Genomic DNA, 13,182 nt, shown 5'->3' on the forward strand with positions numbered 1-13,182 from the left:
CAGTGAAATTATTTCGAAGTTCAATTATGCAGTTTTTTCTCTCTTCTGAGAGAGAATAAAGGTTTATCTGTATGAATAAACTACATACAACAACATAACAAAAAACAACGCAACACATGAACTACACACAAACTGTGTACAAGAGTATGATCTCCCAAGGGACCTTATGTCCGTCCAGGGCAGATCCATGAAAATAATACCAAAAATGTTTTCTTGTGGCCAACACATCGTTTAATATATATACACGTATACATACACACACACATATAAATTACCCCATGGTTTTTATTGTATGTGTTTATTTGTCTGTCTTAAAACTTTATATACTATTTATGATATTGGTATTTTCCACATATGTTTTAATCAGAGTTTTATATTTTTTTATGTATTTTTCATTTTTTATGTGTGAATCCAGGGTATTGTACATTTTTGGTCCTAAATAGATAAATTGTTTTCTTATTATAGTTTTACGAGGAAGAATTATTTGAAATTGCGTCCCGTTATTTCCGATATTTCTTTGAATTTGTCTTATTTTAAACCAATCTGTATTTCTGAATAGAAAGAGTAATAGTCTATATAATTATAATTATTTCGAATTATTTCAATTAGTTCAATTCAAAGCCTTACGGAACTTACTGTTTCGATGACCTTCGTTCAAGTTCAACGAGATCTCGCATTTCAGTTGCTCTTCTCTCAGCCTCCGAAGCTGATCGGAGTGCAAGTCATTTTCATAGAACAATTCAGCAGTCGGGAAGCTGATGTCGTCGAACTCATCGCTGCCCAACGCCATCTGAAAGGGAAATAATATTCACATTAAGTATCCGCTCTATCGCATCAACGTCATATTTTCTGTTTCGATCTGAAAAAAGAAAACAAATAAAAAACAGTGAAATATTGTGTCCGCAAATCAAATCGATCGAAAAACGAGAATTTGCATACCAACTACAATAACTACTCAACCGCACACGCATCTCGTACACACATACCTCTGTGGAACTCTAACAAAGCGGTATACGCCGGAAAGTGTTGTGTTTGTGCGTATGCACATTGTAAGGTCCGAATTGGAATGACGGAGTGAATGTGTGGCTATGAGGTCAGAGTTATGCGTGTTTCATGTTCTAGCTTGTGCTGCCATCTTTCTTTCTTTCAAACAGAGCGCAACTCAGATATATCGCCAATGGGCAATTTACTACCTCGTGAGTTGTGCCGGACGTGTAAGTGTGTGTACCTAACGGTATGAGTGTGCATCTAGTCTTGTGTGTGATTTTCAGTGCTGTCATCTATACTTCAGATCTATCGGAAATCTTTTCTCTATCTTCTTCTCTCTATCTAGAAACTTTTTAACTGGGAGATCGGTTCGCATCTGCGCCTCGAAATTGGGAACCACAGAGCCCGACGATTCCGTCACTGTGACAAGTCTGCCCATTCTAACGCCACAGCGGCTGTGCTGCCACCTGTCTTCTATATTTCGAAGTGAAAATGGCTATGACGAAATTTTCGTATTTATGTAAGTACTGTGTTGAAAGTCTGCCCGCTCTTCGAAATGGGAGAGCGGCTCGTATTCGCTCCTCGAAGTTGGAAAACCGTCGCAAATCATTCAGACGACCACCATTGTGCCGTTATCGGCGTTCGAACCTGTATCCTCGCGATGATACTCTGGTACGATGCTCAGAAGAGCGGTTTCCGGGCTGGAAAGAGACAAAGCCGGATTGAAAAAAGTCATTCAGAGTGAATTGAAACTGATTTAAACTTCATAAATCAGTCGCTGAAGTGACCACTAGTATATGGTGAATAACTCGTCTGATGCTGGTCGACATCGCAGCAAAATATGGTCAAATGCCGTTTTAATTTCTCACTCACACGCAACAAAACTGAAACCTATCATCTGCTCCAAATTGAACAAATAGTAACGGATAAGGCGTTTAAATAGCCCTACTCGTATACAGGGTGTCCCATAAATTCGTAAATAGTTAAAAAAATTCATAAAAATCGAACGAATTGGTAATGCGCTTTGCGAAAAAGCTTATTCTCACGAAGAGGGGTATTTTGGTACATAAAAAAAAATTAGTTCGAATTTTTCTCGATAGATGAAAGAGTGTGAATAAGAATCGATTGGACCTTTCTTCAGACTATCTTGAGTCCGAAACGTTCGTAAAGCTTCAACTGGTGATCCGTGGATGAGGTAAAACAACTTCACCCATAATGCACAACACCAGAATATAAACATTATTTAAGCGCCAGGTATAATAACAGGAGCACGAGTGGCATGGTGGTAAGATGCTCGTGTACCACCGTGAAGGTTGTGTCATGGTCCCAGGGAGGATATAGACAAGATATTTTCCCTAACGAGAGAGAGAGAGAGAGAGAGAACTTGAAGCGGCCACCAATAATAGACAGCGCCTTCGTTTCCATCCCATCTCATTAATGGCAGTAAATTGCACTATATCGATATGGCCAGAGTTGTTGTTTTGTGATGTAGGTATATTCAGGAAAATTCAGAAATAAAGTGTTCATCTTACACATTGAATTTTCTAGGACTCTGATACATATATTTCCAGTGATTTGCTTTCGTGCAGTGCTCTCTATCGAAAAAAAAAAATTGGAAATAGTTTCTTTTCCAAAAAAAAAAAAAAAAATCTCCCTTCTTGAGAATAACTTTCTCGCCAACCGCATTAAATATACCAATTCCTTCAATTTTTATGAATTTTTAAACTACATACGAATTTATGAGACACCCTGTACACGTATAAAACCATAACAACTTGATTAAAAATGTCGCAATTTACAAATTCCTTTGTGACGCGTCGCGTAAATAACTCCGAACAATTATCAGAGATATATATATATAACGCAGATCCCGTCACAAGTACATTCTAATCATCCTTTCTGCTCACGCCTATGACAAGCAAGTGGGGGATCGAGTTTGTACAAAAAGGGGCGTAAATAAACGAAATTAAAAATGCTTTAATCATTCGTATCGCACGTGGTGCTCGAAGTATTTGCCAGAGAGAGTAACGCGTCACTCGTTGCAGACACGTTTTAGAAGCCTCTCGAGCTCGGAACAACGAACAGGATTAAAAATGAAAAGAAAACAGGAACGAGCAAAACGAAAAGGAGGAGATGAAAGTGTCAAGAGAGGGATTTGGACGAGAGACAGCCCCTTTTTATCGACGGACACGACGTGCTACACGTTTTATGTACGTTATGTTCAGTGTGTTTTCGAAAACAAAGACAGCAGCAGCGCCAGGAAGTCGCTCGCGAGCACTTTGAGACGTTGATCTCCCCGTTCCGTAATTTAATCAGCGGAGCCATGTTTGCGAATTGTTCCTCGGCTGACGGCACAAGAAATTCAACCTCGATTTTATTTTGCGTCGTTTAATAACTTCTTCGCCTCTTTGACACGCAGGATAACTTTCTTAACTGTTTCGATACCAGAACTAACAGTGGATATTCTCAATTTAAAAGTGGTGGGGGGGGGGGGGAGGGTAGAACAACTTCAACAATAATGCTTTATCCACTAATGTCGACAGCACAATGAAAACTTTATGTAAGTGCCAGTAGCAGGAAAATTCAGAACTACGTATTGCGTATTATTTAGAACGAACGAATGACTTAATATAGCAAAGCTATAGGGGAAAGTGGGGGCTAATGGGACAAGACTTAATTTCAGTATTTGGTTTTTCTCCCTTCAAATATTTGATATTTCTTTCACATGTGAATGACAACATTCAAGCTGCTGCCATTAATCGCAAAAGTGAACCTTTTATCCCTGATTATTGAGGAAAAAGAAAGACGAAAATAAGTAAGAAAGTAAATTTGATTTTTTTTTGTTTGAAGGATTTTGAAACATTAAATTTCTGTACATTGGTGAAGATACTGCTAATTTATATGTACTTTAAACGTTTCACTTTTCATAAAAATATCAATTAAATATTCTTGTTATAAACGTGAGCTGATTAGATTACAAAAATGTAGACTTTCAGCCCTTGGGATCTAATGGGACAAGCATAGAGATTAGTGCCTAACAAAGTGTTAGCTGGTGTTGGGTGAACTTGGTAGAATCTGATGTACTGGAATTTGGATACCGATTTGAGATATTGCATGCGGTACAGGTGACTACATATAACACTTTTGAGAGGGTAAATGGAACTTCATAATCACAATTTCAATCACGATTGAAACTACCTTTCAATTTTGAAAGAATTTTTCAATTTAATTTCAATTTTTGTGTTTTCAAGAAATGTGGGTTTGCAAAACAGAACCAGAAATAAGGAAGGAAAATGGCAAATGGATGGGGAGATTGCAGTTGTCACACGAAGCAATGTCGAGCCAAATTTTAGAAGAGAGAAACAAAAAACGACGTCGTAAAATTACCTACTTGTACAGTGGAGGAGGTGGCAAAATTATATATATATATATATATATATATTATTTATAGGTAGTTCTCATTCTCTTAAAATTTCCTGTTCTGAGCTGTCTACAGTTGTAACTACTCATCAGGGAATTACCGACTCTTTAGGAACGTCTCAATGAACAGATGGGAATAGTTTTCAAAGTCTCCTTCCCACCATCAAAGTCCAAAAATCTCTGCATAGCCTTTCGGTGCAAAATGATCGTGTTTCTTAAAATTTCATCAGCAAAACCCGTTCTCATGTTGACTCAATGCTATACTTCTTAGTGAAGGAACAAGAATGGAAATGATTTTGTGTTGGAGATTTTTTATATATAAACTCTGCCTTGTGTGAGAGCTTGTACGGTTTGTAAAAAAACGAGAAAAAAAAAAACAAAAAACAACACGAGCATGTGCACTGCAAATGAAGGTTTTTAACAACTGGCTGAAGCGAAAAGGAATTTAGGAAAGAAAGAAAATTCAACTGCCCTTGGGGGGAATCGAACCCACGCCCTCTCACTTATCGGGTGAGCACCCACGACCACTAGATTGCAAAGGCAACGAATATCGCAATCTTTCCTTAGAGCTCGTGTGCACGGAATGGGACCGGACCATTCATGGACGGTCGAATCTAACTCGGGTCAAAGCTCGCAATTGCTGACACTGCCACGAGACGGCGACTTATCCTAGGATGATGTCATTCTCCGCAATTCATATGAAGGTTTTTAACAACTGGCACCGAAGTGAAGATGAATTTAGGAGTGAATTTTCTCTCTTTCCTAAATCCATCTTCGCTTCAGCCTAGTTGTTAAAAACCTTCATATGAATTGAGGAGAGTGACATCATCCTAGGATGTGCACTACAATTTGCATTGAAAACACCCTCTAGTGATGAATGCCGGAAATGATTTTTGCTTTTTCTATCAATCCGTTCCTTCCGTTCATTAAGACGTATCCAAAGTTTCATAACCTTTTGATGTGTGTGTGAATGGCTAAAAAAATAATAATTTTTTAAATATTTTGTACTTCAAAGAAATTCGATGCTAAGTACGATGTTCTTTCTGGTATATTTTTACGCGGACGCGATAACCGAGGTCAATAAGATACTTGCCCTGAAGTACCAAAGGATATTTAGAGATGTCTCGAGTACGTTTCCCGATTCGTCTTCGTCAGAAACTTTCCTGACGCGGAGGTGCAACAGAAACGGCAACAACGGGATCACAGAAAAAGACTGCTACCGCACGGAGTACCACTCCGAGGGGTTAGCGCACCAACCTCTCGGTGAAAAACCAAAATGTCGAACGCTGCCGTTCGGAATCGGCAGTAAACTGTATGTCTCTGTTTAATTAGCTCTTCTGTGCAAAAAATGTCCACGGTGCGACAAAAAAAAAAGAAATATTTTTTCGTTCGTTATTTCACGTGGTGCAACATGAAGTTTGGCAACTGGAATATATACTTGTATATAGCGTATAAGCATTGCCGTTAATACGTTGCGTATATTTTTTTGGAACTCACGGAAAGAGAAATAGCATTGCAATTAACGTTAAGAAGAAAGAAAAGCCATTGCGAGAGATCAAAAGGTTCGAAGAGACGACGGAAGTATTGAAAGTTGTCGTGGATGCCATAAATAGGATCCTTGGTATCACGGATAAAACCTTTTTTACGGAACACAATATATTTGTTCGTTCTCAACGACACTCAAATAGCACTTGTTTATGAAACGAAAAAGCACTTTTGATCGAATAATAATATTGAAAAAAAAAGAAGAAAGAAAGAAACAGATACGACACCGACTTATGTTTACATTTTATCGAATCCAATCATTTGAGATCATTTTGATTCGGAAAAGCAAAAATCGCGCATTTGAAATTGAGAGGCGTAATGGAGATAACGAGATTTCTGGAAATCAGCTCCTGCTTATATACAACGCCATTGAAAACCTTCGAAACGAAAAAACAAAAAAAGGTTTAATAAACAACTTTGAAAAATGTCAAATTCCAATTAAAATACACGTACGTCCACCGCCCGATTATTTTGATGTTTTACGTGCATTCTTTCACCTTCTGAATTGAAATAAAAGGGAAATACAGGGTGGAAAAAAGGGGGTTGGAAGCCATTTTAATTACGAAAGATTGAGATTGTACCCACACGAACTAATTCGTTTGCTATAACGTATTTTCGTCATCGAACTGAACGACTCTTTTTACGTCACTTTTGTAATTGATGTTTGCATCACGGAAGTGACATTAAGCTTTAATTTGTTGGTATTTTGTATTACGTATATGTTAAGGTAAAAGCCCGGATCGAGATAGACCGGTAAAACCCAGGTTTTTCACTAAGGTGAGTTTGTCCGAAGACGCTTGTAAATGTTTCATTTCGGAAAGTCTACCAATCCTTTTGGTGAATCGAAACATTTACCCACTCCGGTCAACGAAAGCCCGTTTTTAATGAATTATTTAATCATCATGAGGTTAATTCCCAGAAAAGTATTTTTGCGGGTGAAAACGAAATTTTTGAAAAATATTTTTGCGTTTTACGCGAAATCAAGGACATTTAACTGATTTTACGAATGCATGAAAATCATGACGACCGATTTTTCACGTACGGCCGTCACTTTTTAACGAACAAGAATTTACGTAGGAAAACAGGTATCGATATTCGAGATGGAATATCTTCACGAAAAGAAAAATAATTTGAGCTTAATGTGTTCAAGAAGTCGAAACGTATTTTTCCACGTAAAATGGTTGGTGTTAGGACGAGGGTGTGATGTTTATTTATAAATCTAGAGAGAGGAATTTATAAGGAACGAATTCGTGACCTACTGGTGTAGCTGCTTCTGCTGCTGCAACAACGCCGGTGTGAGGAAAAAGCCAGAGGATATTGTGATTCAGAAGCGAGCACATGTAAGAAGAGAAGCGTGGCCCATCGTCGCCGGTTTCTGTCAACATTCGGCTTGTTTTGCGAGAGAGCCGCGTAAAATATTTCGAGCCACTCGCGGAAGATGGCAACAAATGCAAACACTTCGCATGTCCATCCATCAAATGACCCGAGGCAATATCTCCGACTTCACTCGACGCAGCAACTCTTCCACGGACCAATAAAAATCGATCTTTATTCCCAAAAAAAGAAGAACCTTTTCTCAATATAGTAGTAACGTATTCGCTACGCGTAAATGGAAAACTGCAGATCCCGACTGATTGTTAATCCCTTATTCTAATATGCGCGGGATTGAACTCTCGACTGCGAATCTAAAACAACAACAATAAAAGACTTGGGAAAGGGAAAAGCCCGGTCACTATCTGTTAATTAAAAAATGCGTGCAGGGATTGTGTCATCGACTTGGTAAAACGCAATCTAGGACACGCAAAGATGTATTGCAAGGGTGTTCAACCTTCAGGAGAGGGGCGGGGGAAGGGCACTTCATTGTTTTGAAAACGTGTGCCACATAATTAATTAAGTGATCTGGAACAGAGCCGTCACTGAAATGATCCGTGGGCCGCTTGAATAATTTGGAATTGTGTGCTGCGGATCCCTTAAGCGATCTATAAATGGAACGCGAATCGCTTAAGTGCTCTGGAAATGTGCTACGGTGGTCTGTGAATATGCCACGGGTCACTTAAATGACCTGACTGGAAATGTGATGCATTCCGCTTATGTGATCTGGGAAAATGTGTCATTTAGTTCATTTTTACAAACTAAGGCTTAAGGTCGTGGGCCACATCAGATGGCTCTGAGAGCCACATTTGTCACGCGGGCATGAGTTAAACACGTATGACGTATTAAATTCACATTTTGCTGATCATTTGTGTCGCACCTCGGTCATTTTCTGCCTGATAAGACCGGGACCTACAATTTATTGCCGATTCCGAACGGCAGGCTTTTTTTTATACTCACCGAGAGGTTGGTGCACTAACCCCTCAGTGCGGGATTCCCTGCGGAAGAAATCTTTTCCTGTGATCATGTCGCCGTTTGGGTTGTACCCCTGTGTCGGGAAAGTTCCTGACTAGGATGAACCGAGTATCGAAGTCGCTACAACTCTAAACATCCTTTCGTACTTTAGGTGAATATCTTATCGACCTGGGCTACCTCGCCCATTCACATTTAGCCCCTACATCAATAGGAGCATTACGCGATTTGTCTAAGCATAATTCACCCGTATATACTGAAGTGCATGGTATATGAAGTACAAGATGCCTTGTCTGCGTATTGTACTTCACGAGGCGCGTAGCATGAAATGCTTTCGTTATGGTACGGTGTCACCGGCCTGGTACTACCAGATCGAGCGCATTTCAATTTTAAGTATGTATCATTTCTCTCTCTCCAAAAGTATGGGAATTTCAATAGACGCATAACTAGACGTACGCATCTAAAGATGTGCGTGCGACGTTTGTGTTGTCAAATGTGTTTTTCAAACGGAAATTTAATGTGTTTGTGCGCGTAAGTGTTTTTAAAATGGAAATACGCAGAGCCGTAGCCGTGCTCCTAATGAGCACGAACAAAGAAGCATGTGCTTTATTTTCTTTCGGGCATTTTGCTCTTGAAATGCGCCAGTGGGAGGAGCGTTGCTGTATTTTTCATTAGCGAGTCCATATTACTCCACCTATAGTAAATCCACAGCCTCAAAAAGAAAATAGTAAGGTTCCTCCTCCCGGCGTAAGTTTTGTCTCCCGCAGCTGAAGTTGGTTTTCTGCTGTTTTTCAATTTCGACGTGCGAATGCAAGACCCCGTCTCCCATTAAAAAAAGTTTTTCTTCACAGAGGGGGACACGATACTTATAAGAACACGAAAATTCAGACATCTGCCGCTTTCGCTTCTAATATGGGAGGCAGGTGGTAGAGCTTCTCGAACACGAAACACGCATAACCCAACGCCAAACATATGAATAAACAACACTTTCTGGCATGCACCAATTCGTTGGAAATTCCTCAGAAGAATGTTAACCAGGTGCGTGTATTATCAAATAGTAGTCAATTCCCCCTCCCATTACAGGGCCGATTTACGGAAACTTGGCCCCAACATTTCACCTTTAGCACGTTCGTCCCAGTTATACTTTAAATCCCCGACATTTCACCAGAACATTTCGTCCCGGACGAGCTAAGTGAGTGGGTGAGTAACCGTTTGAGTGACCAGATGGAAATGTCCGAGCGGCATTTCAGCCCTGGCTTTTTTTTCCGGACGGAACCAAGTGCGTGACTGCATGAAGGAATGAGTGTGAAGGCGTGGTGGCCCAGGTCGATAAGATACTCGCCTAAAGTGCCAAAGGGTGTTTAGAGGAGTCGAGAGTTCGATATCAGATTAGTCCTTTTGACACGTAGGTACAACAGAAACGGCGACAACGAGATAACAGAAAAATATTGCTACCGCAGGAAGTCCAATACCCCGGGTTTAGCGCATCAAACTCTCGGTGAGTATATAAAAAATGCAAAATGTCGACCATTGCCGTTCGAAATCGGTAATAAATTGTAGGTCCCGGACTTATCAGCCCTCGTGTGCAGAAAATGACCGTGATGCGACAAAAATTATCAATGACCAATGAACGAGTGATTAATCAAGTAAGTGATCGTTTGAGCGACAAAGTGAAAGGGTGAGTTACCGACTGAAAAAAAAAAAGATTCAGCGAATGTGTATCTATAAAACACTCGTTCACCAGCTCACTCACCCACTCACTTGGCCCCGTCCTGACGTCCCGGGAACGAAATATGGGATGCGAAATTCCTGGATCGCATGGGAGCTATGTCCACGCATGCCTCCAATCAGCACTTGATAATTACGAGAAAATTGGGAGACGTCTACACTGTTGACGAGCCCTCGATAACCATCCACGCCCCTGAAAGATTGTTGGCAATAATACACAAGAAATAAGTTTGGTTCACTGCAACGTGAATCGATCTGCTAAGAAATCAACACGTTCCACAACCTACTTCTATTACAATTTCTATAATACAATTCACTAAGCCGGATAACAACAAATTCCCGCATTTCGTATTATTTATTACTTTAAGCGAAAACAAGAAACTTACGAAGAGAAGGAGGATTCATCACTCAGCCTTTCTCATCTTTTTCGAAACATTTCCCTTAATTCGAACTGAAAGCCCTCCTAATGCCAATCTAATAGAGAGAGCGTGTATAGATGCTGCCAATCTTTCTTAGTAAATTAAGTAAATTGGATTTTGTGCTCTGTAGTGCTTATGGGAGCACCAACCACCCTCTAACCGCTTGTTTTCGGTGCGAAATGGAATCGATCAACGAATAGTTTCAATATTAAAAAAACAACAACAATTTTTTAAAACTCACTTTTCGAAATTTAAAATAAAAATAAATAATATATATATTATTTATTTATTTTATTTTTTCACCTTTTTCTCCTGAATGTATTTTTTGCCAATCGGCAGTTTTTCTTTGCCCAAATATTTGGAGAGAGAGAAGAAACCCGTTAGGATTTATCTCAAATTGCCTTCTCGCGTCCGTCGAGCCTGTCTGTGTATAACAAGCAGCAGCAGCGACTGAGAAATAAACTATCCGAGAGAAAGTTTTTCGCCAAGTTTCCAATGTAATGAGGAATCTCCTTTCACAAAATATATTACGCATCGAAATACATCGGGAATTATTATTTGGATTTTGTTACTTCACGATTTGTTTTGCTCGTTTTCACGAAATCCTCGTACGACAACAACAACAACAACGCGATGTTCGAAAACAATAATGACCATAGAAATAATGGGATCCGGAAAACTCGCCCCCGAAACGTTTCGCTCCCGTTATTTCGCCAGCCGGACATTTCACCCCTGACAAGAATATTGGGGAGTGACCGTGTAATTGGCCAATGTAGTAGGTAGGTAAGTGAGTGATTTCGTACATGTATACACTCGATCGCTTACTCACTCGGTAGCTCGGCCAGTCACACGGTCATTCATAGGGTTACTCACCGACTCACTAAATCCCTTGGTCATTCACCCATTCACTTGATCACTAATGCGACTAGTTACTCACTCATACACGGTCACTCAACAAATTCACTTGATCCCTCACCTACGCACTGGGTCACTCATATGATCACTCGCCCACTCACTCAGCCCTGTCCGGGACAATGTGCGAGCTAAATGCGTGGGCAAAATGTCGCCCAGACATTTGAAAACTTTGTTACACATGCGGTCACTCACCAACTCACTCAATCAATTGCATACTCACTTCGTCATTCATATGGACACTCACCCACCCACTTGATCACTCAATTAGTCATTAATGCTGTCACTCACCATATATATCACTTGGCCCCATCCGGGATGAAATTTCGGGGTCAAATGTCAATGGCACATTGCCATCTTTTTTGGTCACTTGGTCGCTCACACGGTTACGCACATACTCACTCGGTTACTCACACCGTCTGGGACGAAATGGTTGGGTCAAAATGTCAGGTATGAGTGACTGACACTATGAGTGACCAAGTGAGTGGGCGAGTGTGCTGGTGAGTGAGTGGGTGAGTCATGCCATATTCACTTGGCCACTCATCCGATTACTCACTCACTCATACAGTAACTCACCCACTCACTTGCCCTGTCCGGGGCGAAATGTACCAAGGACTAAAAGTCGGCGGTCAAGTTTCCATAAACGAGAAATAGTAAAATAGCAAAGATAAATGTAAAACATTTTCGGGATTTTCACAAGAAAGAAAAGAAAAGAATAGCGAGAGAGGGTGAGCTGCACCTAATTCAGTGCGAAAATGTTTTGTTACTTACGCAGGGGCGCAACACCAATGAAAAGAGAGCGTCGGCTCGGCGTGCGTTAATTGTTTTCCATCCCTCGTGACACTAATTAACGAGAAACGTTCCGAACTCTCTCTTAATTGAGAGTCGTCCTCTAAAAACTCATCTTTCGGTCTCTTTTGGTTTGTCAAACTTGTGCGTGTGTGTGTGCGCCCTATTTTTAATTAAAAATACTAATTATAACCCGCGTCAAAAATTCACGACGCACAAAACGGGACTGTGTCATAGTTCCCAGGAATATGCGTATCATATTTTTAACTCGTATAATAAACACAACTCGAGTGTGAAATGCTCTTTTTAAAGAATAATAAGTACATATTGTGCGAATGAGTCTTGCCTGAAAGAGCAGCTGTTTCCATGTGACATTTGTCATGAAGTCGCTAACAGCTAGGAGTAAAACTTCGCATTTTAGAATTTCTTTCTCTACGTTTTACACCAAGTTTCAAAATCCGAAGACACTTCGACAGTTAATAAAAGCTTTATTTCGACTTGAAACTAGATTTAAAAAAAGAGAGAGAGAAACATCTATATATAAGACATATTAATTCGATATCTCAAAGATGTCTTATTGAGTTTGGCATCTGTGGAAATGATTCCAAACGGTTTAGGTTAGGGGTTCTTAACCTATGGGTCACCGTGACTTCACGATGGGTCGTTCAAATCCATTAACGACCGGGGATTCTTGAACTATGGATCATGACCGGAGCTCGATTCGCGGGGCTTCCTAAATGAGTCGTGCACATCCATTCACAGTCCTGTTATAAATGCACTTAATGCGTCACTGGTTCCACTAATTTCGAAAAAAACAAAGTCGCGTGGGTCACGAAACTTATCTTGTTGTTGATTTTGGGTCGCAGCTGAAAAAGGTTCAGATACGTGTTTTACAGTACTTAATTTCGGTCTCCGAGAAACGAAAAAGTTTTTTCCAAAAACCGAAAGACAACATTACTGCACGCTCCAGAGGCCTCAGCTACACCATTTTAAGAACCATTATGACAGGAGAGAGTTCTTGACATTTTTCAGTCGCGAC

At 40.2% G+C, this 13,182-nt stretch overlaps 1 protein-coding gene across 3 annotated transcripts in view; it reads right to left on the reverse strand.

The window, feature by feature from the left end:
* Positions 1-13,182, reverse strand: part of LOC149088311 (secretin receptor-like) — a 93,576-nt gene that overhangs the window by 61,419 nt on the left and 18,975 nt on the right. For all 3 annotated transcript variants that reach the window (XM_089246770.1, XM_089246776.1, XM_089246781.1), the window contains exon 2: positions 637-790. In XM_089246770.1, coding sequence (XP_089102896.1) covers positions 637-790 — 154 coding nt within the window. The remainder of the gene's footprint in view (positions 1-636; positions 791-13,182) is intronic.

Source organism: Pholcus phalangioides, unplaced genomic scaffold (genome assembly GCF_987345545.1).
Source record: "Pholcus phalangioides strain wild (caught in Gottingen) unplaced genomic scaffold, Ppha-v1.0 ptg000003l_1, whole genome shotgun sequence".
NCBI lineage: Eukaryota > Metazoa > Arthropoda > Arachnida > Araneae > Pholcidae > Pholcus > Pholcus phalangioides.